The following is a 21332-nucleotide window of genomic DNA, read 5'->3' as shown; positions in this document are numbered from 1 at the left end:
TTTGTTGCAGAGCTTTCCAAGCATAGTTTGAATCACTGTTCCAGAGCTACTTCTGTTTTCAGTCTGCTAATGGTGATCTTCCGCTTCTGCTCTTGGGGATTTCCCTGATTCTTTGGGGGAATACTTTTGGTTTCTCAAAAACATGGAATCAGCGAGGGAGTAATTTGAACTGGTGACTGGTGTTGGGAGAGAAAGACCTCCTCATTTCCCAACTTTAGCAACCCCTATGCTGTTTTCGTCCTCACTAGAGAAAGCTTACTATTTCCAGTAGGGTACCAAATTCAAGTTGGAGCCTGGAGTTTTGCCACAGTTACAGCTGATGTTCAGACTACAGGGATCAGTTCCACTGAAGAAAATGGAAATTCCACATGATGGACTATATACGGTATATGATGGTCGAGGAGAAACTGAAGTCCTACAGTTATATATATCCATCCCTTCCCCCTATGCTATCCTTCCCAGGCACTATCCCCCAAATACCAAGAATTTCCCAAACCAGAGTTGGCAAGAATAGCCTTAATTTCAAGCAACTTCAAGACAGTATGACTGAATTGTATTTATGAATTCAACATGAACCTGAAATCCTAGAACAAAACAGTGTCAGGGCTTTTCCACATTCTAATTTTCCTTCCTTGTTATTTTACTTTCCTTTGGGAAGGGGGAGTTCTATTCTGCACTTATTTTGCTCCCTCTAATGGTTGAGCTTTATGTCTGGCATATCTCCCCGCAGATTTAAACAGCAGGCTTTTTATACTGGACTTAAAGTGATATCATATTAACAGCCACTAGAGGGAGAAAAACAGAACATCCATCCATCTGCAGCAGCAGGAACACAAAAACCAAGGAAAATTAGAATGCGGAAAAGCCCTCAATCAATAAAACTCAAGGATTATTTCATACTTACTAAATATATCTTTCTGTAAAAGCAACAGCCTTTCCCCCAGGGATGCATGTTGGTTCAAAAAGCCATAAAATGCATTACTTCTGAAATATTAAGGGGAAACACCTGCATCCACTTGGCTGCCAGGAAATCATAAGTCTGCCATAGAAATAACAAAGTCCACACATGGTAACAGTTACTGTACAAAATTAAGATTAAAGTAACCACAAGTCTTCATAGGCTTCCACCGGGGTTCAACTTGGTCCTGCTTATGTAAGCATGATCTCAAAAGAACTGAATTTGTGTCATGGGTGGCAAATTTTGCATGAACCCATAATTCAATTATAGAGCTGAAGATAGATGTTTCTTCTTAAAACATGCACTCTACTTGTTTGGGATCTATTATTTTAATATGACAAGAATTTTAAAAGTATTTTCAATTTTATCATGAGTAAAAATTTGAAGGAGTGACTTATATTAACAGCCTCTATCTAGTTCTGCCCTTTCCTATCTCCTATTCCTGTCTGGATATCACATGTATTTTCACACATTTCAGGCTTATCATAACTAGAAAGCCTCCAATCATTTTTTTAATCTAAAAGCATATAGTCCTGCATGCCAGCTGTCCTTATTCACGAAGCGCAGTCCCTATTTCTTTATACAGGCCTTTGGTAAATTGGAATACCTATTTTGTCTCTATTGTTGCCTTTTAGAAATGCCTTGGTAAATTTTGATGTAATTTGCTAAAGTTCACATTTTCTTCAAAGGTTCTTGAAATAGTTTTGAATGGGAACATGGATGCATCTTGTAAAAGAAGGTGCATAAAAATGACTGGAATCTCAGTTGAGTAATTTGAACTCAAAAGCAGCTGAGCAGGACCTAGCTGGATCAAGTCAACAGCACTTAGGAAGAGTTAATATGCACAATCACCCCAACAGGACTCTCCCCCTCAACTTCTTTTAATCATACTAGGTAAAACACAGGCAGGGAGTTCTCAGCAAGGGAAATGGCATAACAGGCAAGAGTTAATCCCCTTTCCTAGCCTGTAGGTTCCAGTTCAGAACTCAGCCTCCTATTAAGGCTTAATTACATGTTGGGAATGCTAATCACAGAACTCCACTGGTATGTATAGTTTTGGCCCTGAAAGTCCTCCTCACTGGCGTTTAATCCTGGGATAGTCTCACTATAATACACATACCAGAGATACTGGGAACTTTAATTTCCCCAGGCCTCCTTCAAGAACAAAGATACAATTAGATATTATATATGCCAAGGAGCCATCTTTTCTTCTTAGTGGAATCTGTAGGACATTAAATTCTCCTGGATTGAAGTAATATCTCAGTGTGTGTTCTCATTTGTGTGATTTATTTACTTGTATATTAATTCCAGAAAAACCTATAGTAGCATTACTGAGGTGTTCGTCTGCCTGGGAATTAAATGATCTGGTACAGGAAAGCGAACTAGATGCTTAGGATCTTTTAAGTGTATTCCTACACCTGAGTCAGGCCTGATCACAAACAAAAATACAGAACAAAGCCAAGTTAAAAAAGGAAAAAAAACTTTCTTAAAGGATAATAATTCATTGTTATAATATAGTTAAATGTATCTTCATTATTTTGTAATCCCATTCTACCTCTAAAAGGTCATGGCCCAAAAGCATATAGGAATTTATGGAGAATGAAACAGCCTCCTGTGCTATATATTACTGTCATGACCAGCAATTTTTTGATCTGCAGGATTATTAATAATGCAAATCACAAACACATCGCTACGTACAAGGCAGGCAACAGCTAGCGGCAGCTATTTAAATTCACAAATGTAACACACATAAAATCATCTGCTACACACTTTAAGCTTCGGAGGACTAAGCCATTCAATCTTTTTCCTCTCCATCACATGGATGAGGAGAAAAAGATTTCTGGGCGGAGATGTTTAGTTTGGTGAAGAGAAAGTTAAGAGATGACATGATAGCCATGTTTAGATATTTGAAGGAATGTCATGTTGGTGAGGGAGAAAGAATGTTTTCTGCTGCTCCAGACACTAGCATCAGGAGTAATGGGTTCAAGGTGAAGGAAAAGAGATTCCGCCTAAACATCAGGAAAAACTTCCTGACAGTAAGGGCTGTTCAACAGTGGAATTCACTGTCTCGGACAGCTGGGGAGTCTCCATCTTTGGAGGTTTTTTAACAGAAGCTGGATAATCATATGTCAGGAGTGCTTTGATTGTGTGTTCCTGCATTGTGGGGGGTTGGACTTGATGGTCCTTGGGGTCTTTTCCAACTGTATGATTCGATGACTAGAGGCAAATGATCTCAAACTGACAGAGTAGACATGGCAGCAGTCATGACAGGAAATACTCTAGAAATGATCAGGAGATGGCAACATTTGCACGATTCCATTACTCACATTTCCTTTCAGGCCAAACAATTTATTTCTCAGAATTTCCTAAAATTAGGAAATATAGCCCTGGGTTAAATATAAAATTTTGCAAGGTGCAAAGGAAAGAGGAGATCTACCTGATCACAAAATTATATTTTGTTGCCTGCTGTTTGGTTTGGATAAAAAGAATAGATTACATCCTGAAACAGAAGACTGCTTTCAATGGCATGCTTATCTACGACATGACAAAGCTAAAGTCAATAAGGATTTTAATAATCATTATATTAGGCTTGCCATTCTGAGAACATGGAACAAATTTTAACCTAGACTAGGTAAAAAAAGTATATATGGCTCTCACTACAAGCCTTATTTAGATGAAAAATTTGAAAATAGGTGGATAATATATCATGATATTTTAGACTGCTCACGTGGAGAATGGAATTAAGAGAAGAATTAATGGCAGAAGGGAATTGGTTCATTTATACACTGTTATTTAAAAGGTTTAAAACAGATACAATATCCTATGATTCTGAATGTTTTAAGACTGAATTTGAGGTAGAATTGTGTTTGAATGATGATCATGTTATTGCCAAAATGTATAAGCTTCTGTTGAGATCTGAAACAGGAGAACAAATGAAATATTGTATGTGAAATGGGCTATTAACTTTGGGTACAATATACAAATGGAATGATGGTAGAAATATGTGATTAAAGGGTCTCAAATTTACTTTAAATACTGGTCTTAAAGAAAACTTCTATAAAATGATGCACTGGTGGTGGTAATTGTCACTGCAGAAACTGGCAAAAATGTATTTTAAAATTTCCAAATGTCCCAAATGTATGTTGAAAATTATTATTATTATTATTATTATTATTATTATTATTATTATTATTATTATTATTATTATTATTATTATTATTATTGGGTTTATAAACCGCCCTCCCCCGGTTTGGGGGGATTTTTAAAAGCATTCATGGTAGCCTTGATTTTTAAAAGCATTCATGGTAGCCTTGTAATAAAGCTAAAATTTTTGGATACAAATACATTGAACAATACAGTAATTTTAAAGAGTAATGTACAAATGAAATCAAAAGCTTTGAACAGACAGCTTCAAACAAAACATGGAACTTGGTTTTTATATAGGACATCAGCAGAAAGAATATTATATGCACAAAAATGGAAAATGTAATCTATACCTAGAACAGAAGAATGACTTCTGAAGTTGTTGGAATTAGCAGAAATAGCTGAGTTTACTTCTCTGATAAGAGAATAACTTATCTAAACTCACTGATTATTGGCAACCCTGATAAGACTTTTTGTATATGACAGAAAAAAATGAATTGATGATTTGTGGACCATCAATTCAATTCAGGAAAAGAAGAATAAGAAATAGATGTAATAGAGAAAAGTGTGGACTTTATTAGTAATAATAACTAAGAATTAATTTTACATTTGTAGTTAGGGAGCAAGTAGTAAAATTTTAGTTGTTTTTAAAATTGGGAGACCTCCCTCTTCCCTTGTAATATGATTTTTATGTATGTTTTGTTTGGTTGATATTTCTTCTTTTTGCATATTTTCAAAGTCTGAATAAAAATTATTTGAAACCAGAATTTCCTAAAGTTGGAATTTCTGAGAAAGCCATCCAGTTCCTTTGCTCAGGTAATGTTATTCAACTGCTTCTTACTTTCTTGACTTTCCATATTCCTCCAATGACCTATTCATGTAATTTCAAAGGGTAGCACTACTGTGAAAATTACCATTACATTGCAAGCTACATCATTTAGCTTTTCTATTTATAGCCTTCCTATTTCTACAAATGATTTGTGCCTCTTTAGGCAAGCTACAATCCTGTTTATGGAATGCTGAGAAGCCAAATCCACACAGTCGTCACATTACAACAAAGGGAATCCTTTCCTACAGACTGCTGCTGCTGCTATGCTTCCCTTGCCAAACTGTAGAATCCCCTCAAAAAGTATCCATTAAATGGTCAGAGACACACATCAGACTGTCATACACAAGCAAGAGATATGGATCGCAGTTGGCACAGTTACCCTCTCCAATGGTGCTAAATGCTGTGGTTATTTGCTTAAAACTGAGAACAAATTATATTCTGTGAAGCTTGGGGAATACCATACATTAGATTTGATTCGCATATGCATGCCAATCAGCCAATATGTCATGTCAACTAGAAATGTTCTCCCTATTGAAAAATATGGTGTTTGTTGACACTGGGTATAACATGAAAATTCTGTCAGTCTGCATCCTTGCATCTATATCATTGCTTGATTTTGCAAATAATGAGTAATAAATATGCCTGTAAGAATCAGTCCCGAAAGTTTAAAAAGATGAATGGGTTGCTGAGTTCACTGGTAAAATGTGTACAGATGTGAAAATGGCCGTAAAAAAAACAAATACAAAAATGCTTCAACCTTCCTCAGAAATATATGCTGTACTTCTGATCAAAACTATTCCTATCTCAATTATTTATTTATTTTTATTTATTTCTTAAATTTATATACCGCCCGATCCCCGAAGGGGATTTGGCATGTTGGCAGCTGAATGCAGTTTGGATGGGGAGAAATGTAGGAAAAGCTCATAAGACTGCAGGCATTTTTATTTCAAATTTTCTTTTAACACATGGATCAAATTTAACCCTTTCCAAAGAGAATGATTTGGACTGTTGCAACTTTTAGGGAAATAGGAGAGAGCCTGAAAACTGAAAGAAGGGACTAATCTAAAATAATCTAAAATAATTGGAAAGTGCTGGCCAAGTTTCGCAATCATGGACAACGTGTTGCCCATGCAAGAAAATGAAAACACTCTGTATTTACTGTGAGACATTCTTAATTAATAGCAGCTCATTGGCATCTCACTATAATACACATGCCAGAGATACTGGGAACTTTAATTTCCCTAGGCCTCCTTCAAGAACAAAGAAACTATGCAAACTGAATAGTCTGTTTCACTCACATTTCCTGTAAACACTAAATTAAAATAAATGTAAAGCAAAATGGTTTTAGTTTTCACAGGGTGAAATTTAAACACAATCCCATGCCTAACAACATCATCAACAACAAACATATTTGGATATTGGGAAATGGAACTTGGCTACTTTCCATCTGCTTGGTTCTGCACTTAGAGGGCATTTAAGAACATGAAAACAAAAAAAATGCAGTTGATTTTCAAAGCCAAAGTCCCTAAGGCCTGGGTTCTGTTTCCACCAGTACTGGCCAAATGTCTCCAAGTGCCACAAACCAGACATAAAAGTGATGGATGGAGTTCTCCTGTACATTCTCAGCATCTGGCACCTGGATCCCCACTGAGGAGAAAGGTGGAGTATAACTAAAATAAATAAAATAACCAGCTGCTGGGTTTGATCAAAAATATTAGAAATAGAGCTGTTTCATGGGAGTCTGGACACCCAGAATAGAAAAATGAGGTCCCAGATAACTTTATTTTCAATCCATGACCATACAGAAGATATATTGCAGGAAGAAAGCTTGCCGCTCTTATGTCTGAATTTGCAAGAAAGGGATTTACATGTTTGACTACAGCAACTGGGAGAAACATTAACTAATATTTGACCTGCACCATCAGAAGCAGTTGAAACCTTAGCCCATACTGTGATGAACCTGGGGAAGAGTTTTTTGGGGAGATATGTGGATGTGTTCTTATTAGGATTGCCAACCCCCAGGTGGTGGCTGGATGACAGATATCAGTTCACCTGAACAAAATGACCACTTTGGAAGGTGGACTGCATGGCCAATTATGGACAGGGGAGTTTACCTCCTCTCTGCCCCCGCCCCCGCCTCCTCCACCCCCCGGCAGCATCAGTTGCATGCCTGAAGTGCTCTTGCTTTCTGCAAGGAAAGCAGACAGCAAAAGCAGGAGGTGCACAGGAACTCATACTAATGTACACGGAATTCTGCCGTACCGGGGCTCAGTTGCTGGCACACAGTAATAGGTCGCTGCATAATTGGCTTATGACATTATATACCCCATTAAGTCTGTCCTCTTTTCAAACCCTGCCTTCCTCAGGCTCCACTTCCCAAATTTCCAGTTATTTTCCAACCAGAGCTGGCAATCCTAATTCTTATAGATAAAACCCATGTTGCTAGCAACAATAGCCTTGGAAAGAAGCAAAGAAATTACACATAACATGGACTTTTGTAGATTAGAAACCTTCTACCATATCCATAGATACTATGTACTGAGGTCCGGGGCGGAAGCATCTGAGGATAGCAAAAATGTCCAACTTCACAGAAACAAATATAACGTTCAGAGATGGGGTATACCAACTGAGAGCCAACAGAGATTGTGTTGACGACTACCTTCTTGCTTTGTGAATAGATACAATATGTGCAATACAGTTGCATGCCTGAAGTGCTCTTGCTTTCTGCAAGAGCACTTTTTATTTCTTCCTTTCTTTCCAAGGTATAAATTGATGCCACCACAATTTAATTCCAAACCTCTTTTTAATTTCTCCTAAAGTATTATGTTGGAGCTCTAAATCAGTTTTAAATAAAAAATGCAAATAGCAAATAATGTGATAAAGTGAGAAAAGAGAACAAGACAGGTTAAAAGTTAAGGGAAATTCATTTTTCATCATTACTGCTTTCTATTTTTCATTTTCCTCTCTGCAGTTATAAAAGTAAACATCCATAGTGTGGTTCTGATTATTCATGTTCTGACTAGCCAATAGGCTGAACAAAGCCAGCCTAAGGGCTTCTGTCACCCTAGGCCACCCATTGGTCTGCCATCACCAACCTGTCAGCCAACCTACCTCTGCCACCACCACTGGCCTGGGCATGCTCCAAGCTGCCATTAGCCCAGAAGCACTCTGAGCTTCAAGCGGCCACAAAGGAGAAAAAGAACAGAGCCTGTTGGCAGCAGAATCAGCAGTCTCCTGATCTTCCTTCTAAGGCAGAGCGGGGAAAGGTAAGCAAGGCAACCCAGGGAGCAAAGAGAAATGCTCAAAATTGCCATTTATCACCTGCATGGTTCTTCTGGTGCCCCCTGCCCTCTGGTGTCCTAGGCCCGTGGTGTCCTTTGGCACTCCAGATGTTATGGACAATTCCCATCAGCCCCGCCAATTGGCCATGCTGGCAGGGGCTGATGGGAATTGTAGTCCATCTGGAGTGCTAAAGGTTCGTCACCACTGCCCTAGGCAATCAGCTATGGCCACCTAATAGTGACCTGTGTTTGTCAGCATTAGAAAACCATTCCCAAATTATAAAAATTTTAGACTATTCAGATTTTCTGTGAAACCCTTGTACAAATGAGTTGTAGCTGCACATTGCGGACCAAATACCAGCTCTAAATACAAGCACCAAGAAGCCAATGGCTATGTCTGTCCAAGTACCCTTAAAGTCATGTGAAGTGTAGATAAATTCTTACCTTGTAATGGCCGAAGTCATTCAATATGGCACCAAGCCTCTTGGTGTTGGCATGAAGCTTATGAGCAGCAATCGCTGGATTAGGATCCCGCCAGTCGATGGATAGGCGATGGTACCAGAGATGTCCTTCTTGAATATGTGCTGCTCTGATGCCGGGGTCAAAGCGATGCACTTCACATCCACTGTTGGCCATGCTCAGCTCAAACTGGTTATCTTCATCGCCCAGTCTTACCAAAACAGCCAGGAAAAGTATTGTTGTTTTCAAATAGAAACCAAATTACCAAGATTCTCTTTATTATTTATATTTTACCCCACTCTCATTCTTTTAAGGCTTGGGGCATGTTATACCAACTGAAATATATTAACAAATAGAAAAATGACCATAGATACTACAGTTTGCATCTGTTTAACTGTCATTAGAGAATGGATTGTATTACATTTACTTTCTCCCAAAAACTGAATGGCTTCCATAGATTTCTTTGGGAGAAATAAAACACTGGGATAAGAGAAAAATCCAATCCCTACCTCAGATAGCAAATTCTCACATACTGCTTAAGTGGATCCAGCCTATCCAAGTAGAAGATGACCCAAGACAGAACCGCTCTGAAACTGCATTTCCATGTATCCCTCTTACCAATCAGTCCTTATTGCTGACACAAAATTGATCAATATGGCTTTGAGCAATTGCAGATGGTGGTGTAACAACAGTATATAAATATGATGAAGGAAGGAAGGAAGGAAGGAAGGAAGGAAGGAAGGAAGGAAGGAAGGAAGGAAGGAAGGAAGGAAGGAAGGAAGGAAGGAAGGAAGGAAGGAAGGAAGGAAGGAAGGAAGGAAGGAAGGAAGGAAGGAAGGAAGGAAGGAAGGACGGAAGGACGGAAGGACGGAAGGACGGACGGACGGACGGACGGACGGACGGACGGAAGGAAGGAAGGAAGAAAGAAAGAAAGAAAGAAAGAAAGAAAGAAAGAAAGAAAGAAAGAAAGAAAGAAAGAAAGAAAGAAAGAAAGAAAGAAAGAAAGAAAGAAAGAAAGAAAGAAAGAAAGAAAGAAAGAAAGAGGGACCGATCTCTAGCCAGGATGAGAATTTAAACTGGAAGAATTCCCATTCCTAGTTCAGAGGTGGCTTTGCTTCAAAAGCTCAGAAGTGATCCTACAGTTTGGGGAAGTCTGAAGGGGAAAGGATATTGAATGAATACTTTATCCCTTCTGGATTTTGGGCACCAGAGTTTACACAGGAACCGCTGAGTACAAGTCTGAGTTAAAGTTATTGTACAACTATCTTATTTCAAACTATTTAGAAATTTGTAACAAACTGAAATGTAGTCAAACACCCAAGTGCCATTTGAGCTGTACTATTAAGACCTTAATATTTCTTTTCTTTTCAACAAATTTCTCCCTACCCTTATCTTATTCCCCTGAAGAGTTTATTAATCTGCATTTATAATTGAGCAGTGTGTTCCAGACAACGAATCAGAAAAAGGGAAGAATTCTGTGAGATGTAGTCCAGAGGGTGCCCTTTTCCAAGCAAAGAGGGGCCAACTGGATTACAACTCCCACAATTCTTCATTTTATCAACGGAGTCATCACCTCCCAGAAGGCCACATGCAAAAGTCCAAAGAGCAACTGGCAGCCAAAGCGGGTTAGGGCTAGGGTATAGTGGCAGAAATATAGATAAGACAGAGCTGGGATAGGGAGACAGAAAGAGAGTTGGGTTACGGGGGCAAAAAGAACTGGCTGAATCCCACCTCTGATCACATCCAGTAGTTTTTTAAGTTTACTGAGATCAGCTTCCTTAAAGTCTAGAACTAGACTTGGCATCCCCAACTAGACTTGGCATCCCCTTTCAACCGTATAATGAACTCCAGGAGAACAGGGTCACTCCCACCTAAGGACCCTACCACTTCCACCCCATTAATCAGGTTATCATTGATGGTTAGGAGCAGATCTAAAATAGTCAATCCCCTTGTTGCCTCGCCCACCTTCTGGACCATGAAACTGTCTGAAAGGCAAGTGAGGAAGTTGTTGGACATGGTAGTGTTGGCAGTGTTTCACTCCCAGCAAATATCTGGGTAACTGAAATTTCTCATTACTACTATTTCTCTTCTTTGTGCGAGTTTGTCATCTGCTCCAGGAAGGCATCATCCAACTCTTCAGTCTGGCTTGGGGGTCTGTAATAGACCGCCATAATGAGATCCCCCTTAATTTTTACCCAGATGCTCTCAACCAAGTTTCCAGGATTGAAGTCATGGACCTGCTCACAGCTGTAATCATCCCTGACATATAGTGCTACTCCGCCACCTTTCCATTGATCTATTTCTCTGGAATAGGTTGTACCCTTCAATTATTACATTCCAGTCATGAGATTCATCCCACCAGGTTTCAGTGATGCCTGATATATTTATTATGCTGTGTTAAGAGTTTCAGATAATCCTGTTTATTACCATGCTTTGTGAATTAGTGTGGAGACATCTAAGGCTTTGGTTCATGCCCCGTGTGTGCTTATTTAAGATTTTATCCTCCTCACTGATGGGTTTTTGAACTATTTGCTCAGTTCTCTCTATAACCTTCAGCCTATTCTCTCTAGTACTAAGTGAACTATCTTACCACTGGAATATTTTTCCCACTTCACTCAGTTTAAAGCCCTCCTGACAAGGTTTGTCAATCTCCTAGCAAAAATGCTTTTCCCTACAGTAAGGTGACCAGATTTTTAGCTTGCGCGTGCGTGCAGCTGCAGGAGCACACTGCCTTCTGGGGCGCTCCCCTGTGACAGGGCGGGAAATGGGAGCGCCCCAGAAGGCAGTGTGGCAGCGTGGGAGGCTGCCACACTGACAAACCCGTTTCCTGCCCTGTCACAGGGGAGCGCCCCAGAAGGCAGTGAGGCAGCCTTCCGCGCTGCCTTCTGGGGCACTCCCATTTCCCGCCCTGTCCCGCTCCCGTTTCCCGCCCTGGTGCCCTGGAAACAATAATTCTGACAATTTTCAAACAAGGCCCTTCTTTGCATTAAATACTGTGTATTATGCTGATCTGATATCCAGCTCTGATGGAGAAGAAATCTAGAAAACAAGGAGTGTTACACTGCCCTATATTTAGAGAGAAAGTGAAAGTGTTCCACTATGTAAATTAGTTGCGGTAATTTTAAAATAAATTTTACAATGCTTAACACTGCATGCAGTATTCCATAATAGAGGTACCCAGATACTTTTGTATCTTTTGTATCTGTGTAACCAAAGTATACCATAATGGAGGTATCCAGATACTGTTCTTTTGTATCTGTGTAGCCAATCAGATAACCAGTGGCCAACAAACACCCCACCTGGCCCCATCTACTTTCTAAAAACACTTAATGAGCAGGAAAAGTGTCTATCAGTGTCACCACGTGCACCATGTTGGTCACCCTGTGTTAGACAGTGGTCCGTGTCAGAATTCTGAAATCTCAAAAGGATGCTCTGAAAACTCATTCCTTAACATTGTCTCAAACACTCAGTGGTGCAAAACACTTTTATAATGAGCCAGCTAAAAATGAGCATTCACTACATTAATCCATTATGCAACAGCCTGCCACAGACTAATACTATCTTTTTTAAAGCAAGGAATACGATATGAATCCCAACAGGTGGGATTTATCTAAAGAGAGGAGCACTATCCACTATGGTCATTTGAAAGGCATTTTCCTTCTGACTACAATCCTTACAAGTACACAAGCAATAACTATTCTTTCAACATTTCATACAATACAGATTAATAGTACAGATGTCTTTTTTATACTCTGAAACATGTGTTCTCTCGGTAGTTGTCCTCTGGGAAGAGCCCAGCTGGTCTCCATTTCCTCTTTCATAAATAAAATCATTATATAAGAAGCATATTTCAAGGAGATTTTTCCTATGCTAAATAAGATTGCTGTTCAGTGCAATCACACATCAATGAGCATCTTAAAGCAGAGTTAAGTGCCAATGACTTTGAAATAATGTAATAGGATTGGAGTCAAAAGGAGCTGGAATTGATTGTTATATAATTCTCGGTAATTATAACCACACATGCATTTATTGAAACCCGTGCTTATTTTCCTTTTGTTCTTTTAGAAATCTACACTGCCAAAGTATTTATATAGATTGTAGAAGGAGGATTGGTAATAGAAGACAAATACTGAATCAGTGCTGTTCTTGAGAAGTTGGCCCAGAAGTTAGTTTGTTGATTTAATTATTCTTTGTTGGTAATTTATGCAATCATCCCACATCTAAAATTGTGTCCTTATGGGTTCTTTCAAAAACAAGTTCATTTATTATCCAACATAAACAGTAAAAAGACAACAATAAATATAGCATATGGAAATAAGCATGAGAACGCCTCTCCTGGATCAGACCAAAGGTCTGAATACTCCAGTGTTCTGTTTCCACCAGTGGCCAGTAAAGGCCATGGAAAGTTCATCAGCTAAATGCAACTACACTCCCTTGCTGCCTGTCCCTGGAACAGGGGTCACAAACCTTTTCTTTAATGAAAGTTACTTCTGACTAATGAAAAATATCCTGAACCACTTCCTCACCCTGGCAAATTACCAAGTTTTGTTCTGCCCTAGAACCAAACTATGGATTCAGACAAGTTTGGTGCGGTTTTCGCCAGAACTCTCTTTCTATGTTCCTGACATGCCTTCAATAAAAGCCTTGAACCCATCACGTGATTTATTGTATGAATGGGGAATCTGACATTTGGCCATCTACAATGTGGAGTCCTCAAAAAACAACCCAAGCCTCAACAAAAGTCTTTGTGTTTAGTCATGATTTGTGCCACATACCTATCCCAGGGCAGTCAAAGAAAGCCTAACTAGATATCACCAGTGTCACCACACTCGCTCTTACTATTCTGAAATTCAGTTCACTGGCTCTTTAATGGGTAGCTCCCAGATGAAGTCACTAATATAACTTTTAAAATAGATGGTTTCCTCAACAGGTTCAGTCCTGCAATGAGAAACCTCCTCATTACCTCAACATACATGTGAAGAACTAGCTCACACAGATACTACACAGCTACTGGCAACCATCCTTCTTCTGTTAAGGTGACTTTTCATCCAGAACTCAGGCATACAGATTTGAACCAAACTGTAGCCAGTCTCCTTCCTCAGCTGCTTCTCTCAGTAAGAGACAAGTAAGAGAAGAGACAAGAACTGGAATGTGATAAGTGTTTATCAATTACAGTAGGTTGCAGGTGGCTGAGAGAGTTAAGTACCAACAACTGTAACACAGTTTATAGCTCTCTGTTCCCGGCAAGTCTGCTAGTCACGCAAAGATAAAATTGAAGAACAAGGGGGCCTTCACTTCCTTACCAAGAAGTGCCAAAAGTAATATGTGCACAGACTGAGGCAGATTCTGGTCCCAGGTGGCACTTGCCAATCCAGGGGGAGAAAGAACCAAAGTCTGTGAAGATGGGATGTATATTATCCTACATGGGCATCTGGTCTAACCCTAGTTAATTTCTGTCCATGCTTAGGTGTCGTCTTACTCCTTTCCTCTTCTATGTAGCTCAATAAATCCTTTGAAAATAGTCCAGTGAATATGAGCAACAATTTTGGAGTTTTAACACTAACCAGTATCCTGACTGCCTCTGCTTGGCCTTGGGCCTGATACACCCCAGACTTGGACAGCAAGCAGATGACTCAGGCTAGCCAAGTGTCCCCTTTTGGACTCAACACTTCCACATGAATGTTTCAGGGTAGTGATCTGAATTCCATCTAAAACATCCATGCACAGAATAACTTCCATGCACAGAAGCACAGCTTTGCTACCTCTTCCATCCTGCTGCAGCCTCAAATGCCCTCCAAAATTTGCTCATAAAAACAAAGATCCAGAATATGGCAAGAGGTTCAAATCAGACCCAGTGGCGGAGTGCATTCTTGCAGGGATTCATTCCCTTCCTAGCCAGCATCCTATTTATGTCTGGGCAGGAGTTCTGTTCAGTCTGTGTGCAATAAACGTGCTCCACGAGGAAGTTCCACACATATCTGGTTTCTCTTGGCTTCTCCGAACTCTGGTTCTCTGTCGGCTGGCCAGAACGTATGCCCTGTCTTGACCCCTGGACTATCTGACTACGCCTACACCTGCCTTGAACTCTGGACTGTCTGACTACACCTTTGCTTGCTGCATGCCCTGACCCTCGGACTGCCAGCTTATGACCCCACTTCAGTCTGGCTGGACTGAATTGCTTGGGCCTGGCCCATACTGCCCTGCCCCCTGACAGCAGAATAGGCTGCCTACCGTGAGTGGAAGAGATCTTGTGTGAACCATAAGTTCAAGTACATCTGGTTATGAGAAAGCAAAAGGATTTCTGTCAATTTGGCAGTGCCAAAAAAGGAGTGTCACAGTGTACAGAAATTGTTGCAGTCTTATGCAATAATCATGTGGAGTCAAATTAGTGTATGCTTCTGTCTCACAGTCTGCTTTCTGCATTTGAACACAGAGGGTATTCATTTGGAGAATTTTCAAAACATTCCTGATTTTCAAAACATACCTGAAATTGGAGGTATAGTCAAACACTCAGTGGTTTATTCTAGTTCAATTGATTTTATTAGCTGGGGGGAGGGGAGTTTTCAACACTACTAAATACAAGACAAACTAGAGCATCTTCCAAAAATGTAGGCTGTGTCATTCTACATTATGTCAATGGATTACAGAGTACAAATTTATAATCCTCTCTTTGGCCAATTATGCTCAAAGTTTTTGCTGCGTAGTGGAGGCCAGTGTTCACTGCAGCAAGATTTTTTGTAAAGATGTATTTTCTGGAGCCCAACTTTAACTTTCCACTCTCTTTGCAGCATGCGAAACCAATTAAAGCATGATTTAAATCTTGCTTTGCTGCCAGAGCAGGACAGATTTGCCAGTGGGCACAGCTTTGCCCTGGATCTCTTCCCTCCACCCATGGTAGCCTTCCCACACCCTTGGAGTGCTTTGCGTGTCTTCCCCTTCGCCACCCCCCTTCATGCTGTCAGCTCCTTCCTGGTTCCCTAAGTGCACTGATCATGAGATTGATAAATCGATCTCTCATATATATAGTGGTGGTGGGAGAAACGCCCCCCCCCCCCATCTCTGGCTAAGTGTGTGTTCAGTCTCTCCTCCACCAGCACAGCTTCAATTGCCAGGTGCCCTGAAGCCTTCTGCCTCACCCCCCTCTCACAAACTGTGCTGCACACTCTGGGCTGCCTCCTCATGTGTAAACAAATAAATGCAAGGAAGAAGAAGAAAGAAGAGTTTGGATTTATATCCCCCCTTCTTTTCCTGTAAGGAGATTCAAAGAGGCTTACAATCTCATCCCCCCCCCCTACAATAAATACTTGTGAGGTGGGTGAGGCTGAGGGAGCTCCGAAGAGCTGCGACTAGCCCAAGGTCACCCAGCTGGCATGTGTTGGAGTGTACATGTTAATCCAGTTTCCCAGATAAGCTTCCACAGCTCAAGTGGCAGAGCGGGGAATCAAATTCAGATTAGAGTGCACCTGCTCTTAACCACTACACCACTGCTGGAGAGAGCCCACTATGAGCCCACTGCACACAGAAAAGGCTCGACGTTAGTGTTCCATGCGTAATGGGTCTTGGAGAGAGGCAAATGAGATCAGTAGCAGAAACTATGTTTAACAGACTGCTTTAAGAGTAGAACATTTATGGTTGTTGCATTTGAAATTATCTTCTTCCCCAAAACGAAGACACTCACCCCAGTGAATATAAACGACATTGCTTGCTTTTCATTCGATGAATCAAACTTAATCTGTCATCCAGGCAGACTGACCATGGCCTCTTTAAGCTATCAGGGGTTTCTGGCAGGTCTTGTGTGTTCAAATGGTCACATGACATCTGTTCAAACAAAAAAGAATTTATTTTAATCTATTTTATAATCTTTCCATAAATCTTATGTTTCTTTAAGCAGGCAGAAAAGTGAATGAGGAGAAAATGGTTTAGCTGCTAGTTGTTTTACTTTGCTAAGGGAAGAATGTGCTGGACAGAAAGAAATCCGAAAGCAAACATGAAAGGCAAATTGATGAACACCAGCAAATATTGTGCATTGAATGCATTTATCTAACAGCAGTTCCCTAGAGTGTAAAAGTCAATGAAATATGCAAATACAGTTCATAACAACTGAATTCCTCTTAACAATTCTGAGGAAATGGAGCCTTTTCTTCCTTATATCGAAAATCTGAGCTCTTTAGCTCCCCCTAATGGACCTTGGGTTACACAAACAGAGCTTCAGCTATAGCTGGTGTGAGGTTATCAGCACAGACTAGGGCACATACAGTTGTATATAAATATCATATATCAGTGGCGTTTCTGCCTAGGGACAGGGGGTACCCTATGTCCCCGGGCGCCCCCCATTTGGTCACGTGGGGGGGCGCCACCATTTCAGGGTCGTTTGTGTGATTTTTAAATTTTTTAGTGTTTTTCACGTTTTGGCCTGCAGGGGGCGCATTTTTAAGGCTAGCAACACCAAATTTTCAGGGTATCATCCAGAGACTGTCCTGATGATACCACCCAGGTTTGGTGATGTTTGGTTCAGGGAAAGCAAAGTTATGGACCCCCAAAGAGGGTGCCCCCATCCCCATTGTTTTCAATGGGAGCTAACAGTAGATGGGGGCTACCCATTTGAGGGACCATTACTTTGCTCCCCCTGAACCTAACTTCACCAAACTTGGCTGGCATCATGAGAATAGTTAACAGATGATACCCTGAAATTTTGGTGTCACTAGCTTTAAAAATACACCTCTTACAGGCACCCCAAGAAAGTTGCCCAAGATTCTTTGTTTTGCAGTGACTTTGCTCCATTGTAGCCAATGGGGAATTTCTGAGTGTGTAGGCAGGCTGCACATTTTTGAAGACAGAGGCACCAGACTTTCAAGGTGGCTCAGGAGGCCCTCCTGGTAATAGCATCCAGGCATAGAGACCTTTGCTTCTGAGGGTTCAATTTTATGGGCCCCCAAAAGGCTTATTTTGTTTCCATGCTCCAGATGGCTCTGTGGTAGAGGTTTCAATGGGAGGCACTGTGGTAGGGGTCTTGCTCTGGGTGGGGGCATTTCCTGCAGGGCTGCTGGTGTGAGTTTCCTGAAAGGAACCAACCAAATTTGCTAAAATGCTAGGGCACCAAGTTGAAGGTGAACCTGATGCCCACAGCATTCAGCCATCCCAGGCAAACTTAAGTGACTCACACTAAGAGCAAGACCACTACCACATTGCCACCTGTTGAAACCTCTACCACAGCGCCAGCTGGGCATAACAGAAAGCCCCATTGAAGTCTATGGTGGGAAAAATAATGTTTCCCACCATAGAACTTGCTGAAGAGCCTGGCAGATTCTGGGGAATTTCTGAGTGTGTAAGCACTGACCACACATTTTTTAAGATAGAGGCGCCAGACTTTCAAGGTGGCTCCAAGAGGCCTTGGGTAATAGCATCCAAGCTTGGTGAGCTTTGCTTCTGGAGTGGGGGGGGGGTGTGAGTTGAGAGAGTTCTGAGAGAACTCAGCTCACAGGCTTCATGGGCAGGAGCATGGAACCAAAATAAGCCTTTTGGGGGCCCATAAAATTGAACCCTCAGAAGCAAAGGTCTCTATGCCTGGATGCTTTTACCAGGAGGGCTTCCTGGAGCCACCTTGAAAGTCTGGTGCCTCTATCTTCAGAAATGTGCAGCCTGCCTCAGAAATTCCCCATTGGCTACAATGGAGTAAAGTCACTGCAAAACAAAGAATCTTGGGCAACTTTCTTGGGGTGCCTGTAAGGGGTGTATTTTTAAAGCTAGTGACACCAAAATTTCAGGGTATCATCTGTTAACTATTCTTATGATGCCACCCAGGGGGAGCAAAGTTATGGTCCCTCAAATGGGTAGCCCCCATCTACTGTTAGCTCCCATTGAAAACAATGGGGATGGGGGTATTCCAGTTGGGCGTCTATAACTATGCGTCCCCTGACCCAAACATCACCCTACTTCGGTGTTATCATCATGGCAGTCTCTGGATGATACCCTGAAATCATGGTGCTGTTAGCTTTAAAAATGCCCTCCCTGCAGGCCAAAAAAACACCAAAAAATACCCCACCCAAAGCCCAAATACCTTGCATTCACATTTGTTCATATTTGGGCAGGACATAATTGGACACTTTTTGTCCAAATGTGCCCAAATTTGCCCAGATTCTGGCTGAATCTGGTATTTGTTTCATCTAAATCTCCAACCCTCAAAAGTGATGTTGTTTCAGGGTGGGAGAATCCACCCCCAAACAGCATCACTTTCAATTTTGTTTTAACCGGAGACCCCAGATTCTCCCTTTAAGGTGGATTTAAAAGAAGAATCTGAGCTCCCTAGTTTAAGCACCATTGAAAGTAATGCTGTTTGGGGGTGGATTCCACTGGAGGTGTTTTGTGAGAGATGATGCTGACATTTGTTTGGTAAACGTTTTGCTGGGGGTGGTTTGTGAGAGGTTTACATGCTTAATACCCACTTGCACTGGCTTGGAGTTGTTTCTCAGGCTAACAACCTACCTCATAGGGTTGTTGTGATTAGGAAATTAGGAAAAGAGTTGGTGGGGAGAGAGCCATGTATGTTTTGCTGGGAGTGGGAGGTGTTTTGTGAGCTGGTGCAAAAAATAATTGTTTGTTCATGGTGGGGGAGGGTGGCCGCCCATTCGCCCGGCGAGGGGGGCACCAAACTCAGGTTTTGTCCCCGGGCTCCAGTTTGCCTAGGTTCGCCCCTGTCATATATACTCGAGTTTAAGACCCAATATAAGCCGAGGGGGGCTTTTTCAGCATTAAAAATGTGCTGAAAAAGCCGGCTTATACATGAGTATATATGGTACTTAAATAAATTCCACCAAACAAAATAGCAACTAAACCCACACTAAATAGAAACTTGTTCTAAATGAAGTAAAAAATGCATGCAGTAATCTCTTCTAGAATTCACAACAGGACTGTTTACCATAGAAGAACCCAAACTATAACATTAATTACTACCTAGAAAGGCACAGATGAAAAAATTACACTTGGGATGAGAATTCCACATTATTTTGTTCTTTGACAGGGTGAAACCCATAGAAACAAGTGGAAGAATCAACCTGATATTTCATCTGGCTTCAGGCAATTTTGCTTGTTCTCTGGGATTCAGAGCTTAAGTTCTGCATCATGGTACTTCTATTTCCCTATCGAGAAAAGCCAAATTCTGCAATCTGAATAAACATTGTCTATATTTAAGAGAGAGATTGTGGTGTAGTTGTTAAGGTGCCGGACAAGGATCTTGGAAACCCAGGTTAAATCCGCAATCTGCTGTAGAAACTTGCTGGGTGACCTTGAGCCAAACACATACTCTCAGCCTCAACACTGGCAAGTATTTGGTTGGGTGACCTTCAAGGAACACCAGGGGCGAATCTAGGCAAACTGGAGCCCGGAGACAAAATCTGAGTTTGGTCCCCCCACAACGACCAAACAATGATTTTTTGCACCAGCTCACAAAACATCTCCGACCACCAGCAAAACATACATGGCTTTCTCCCCACCAACTCTCTTTCCTAATTGTGTCCTCACACCAACCCTATGAGGTAGGTTGTTAGCCTCAGAAAGAGCTCCAAGCCAGTGCAAGTGGGTATTAACTTTTAAGCATGTAAATCTCTCTGAAGTCACCCCATCTGTGAAGGTTTACCAAGGCAACTTATCGAAAGCATCCATCTCACCAATCACCTCCTGCCCCAGCAAAACATACATGGCTCCTCCACCACTTTCCCTAATTGTGTCCTCCACACCAGCACAACCTGAAACAGCTCCAAGCCAGTGCAAGTGGAATTAGCACCAAAGCATGTAAAATCTCTCACATTAACATCTGAAGGGTTTCGCGAGCAGCATCAGCACATCATCTCACAAATCTTCTCTCACCCCAGCAAAGCCTATAGGCGAAACCTCCCACCACTTTCCCTAATTTACGTCTCCACCAGCCTGTAATTGGGCTGCCAGCCTGAAGGCAGCCAGTGCAGGGAATTAACTTTTAAGCATGCTTGATCTCTCCGAGTACTTTACCATCTGAGAAGAGTTTACCAAACAAGCACGTCAGCATTATGTTCGGTTCTGCTGCTGCTTCTTGGCTCTACTCTGCTCAGCTTGCCTTTTCTGTGCACTGCTTTTAGGAAAGGCTGCAATTAATCTACACACTTAATTTAAAGGCGATAAGGCATGCTGGATTGCAGGAGGGAGGCACCGATCCTGCTCCTGGGAGACCAGTGGGACTTCTCCCCACCTGGACATCGGTGCATTTAAGAATGGAATGCGACGAGCACTGGGAGCAGTGGCTGCTTCAGTCTTACTGCTTTCTAGGGCTTGCTCAATCCCGCCGTGTGTGTAGGAGGGATGTTTGGCCCCGCGTGACCTCCAATGATGCGGGGGGACAAGGGTACTATGTCCTAGGCGAGAATGCCAGTGAGAACATCAGGGGTGTGACTGACGAGCAATGGCCAGGCAAAATACTGAACGACCAATCTCGCCATAAATCAAGTAATGACTTGAAGACAAAAACCCCTACTGTTTGGCACCTCACTGCATTCAGGCTGCATATTCTCAATAGTCACCCATGGCAACAAAAAGCCCTGCAAAGCCCTTTCCAGCTGGCTTCTTTCACAGGGCATTTCCCTTACATATTTAAGAGGAGACAGACCATAGCTTTTGCATGAAACTGAATAAT

General features: G+C 41.5%; 1 protein-coding gene across 3 annotated transcripts in view; it reads right to left on the bottom strand.

Annotated features, from left to right (window-relative positions):
• METTL24 (methyltransferase like 24) overlaps positions 1–21332 on the bottom strand; it is an 84180-nt gene that overhangs the window by 16722 nt on the left and 46126 nt on the right. For all 3 annotated transcript variants that reach the window (XM_048492844.1, XM_048492835.1, XM_048492824.1), the window contains 2 exons: positions 16350–16489; positions 8657–8882 (listed from right to left, as the gene is read on the bottom strand). In XM_048492844.1, the coding sequence (XP_048348801.1) occupies positions 8657–8882; positions 16350–16489 (366 nt within the window). The remainder of the gene's footprint in view (positions 1–8656; positions 8883–16349; positions 16490–21332) is intronic.

The sequence above is a fragment of the Sphaerodactylus townsendi genome, linkage group LG01 (assembly GCF_021028975.2).
Source record: "Sphaerodactylus townsendi isolate TG3544 linkage group LG01, MPM_Stown_v2.3, whole genome shotgun sequence".
Taxonomy (NCBI): domain Eukaryota; kingdom Metazoa; phylum Chordata; class Lepidosauria; order Squamata; family Sphaerodactylidae; genus Sphaerodactylus; species Sphaerodactylus townsendi.
The sequence above is the reverse complement of the archived record's forward strand: the minus strand, read 5'-3'. Positions and strand labels throughout refer to the sequence as shown.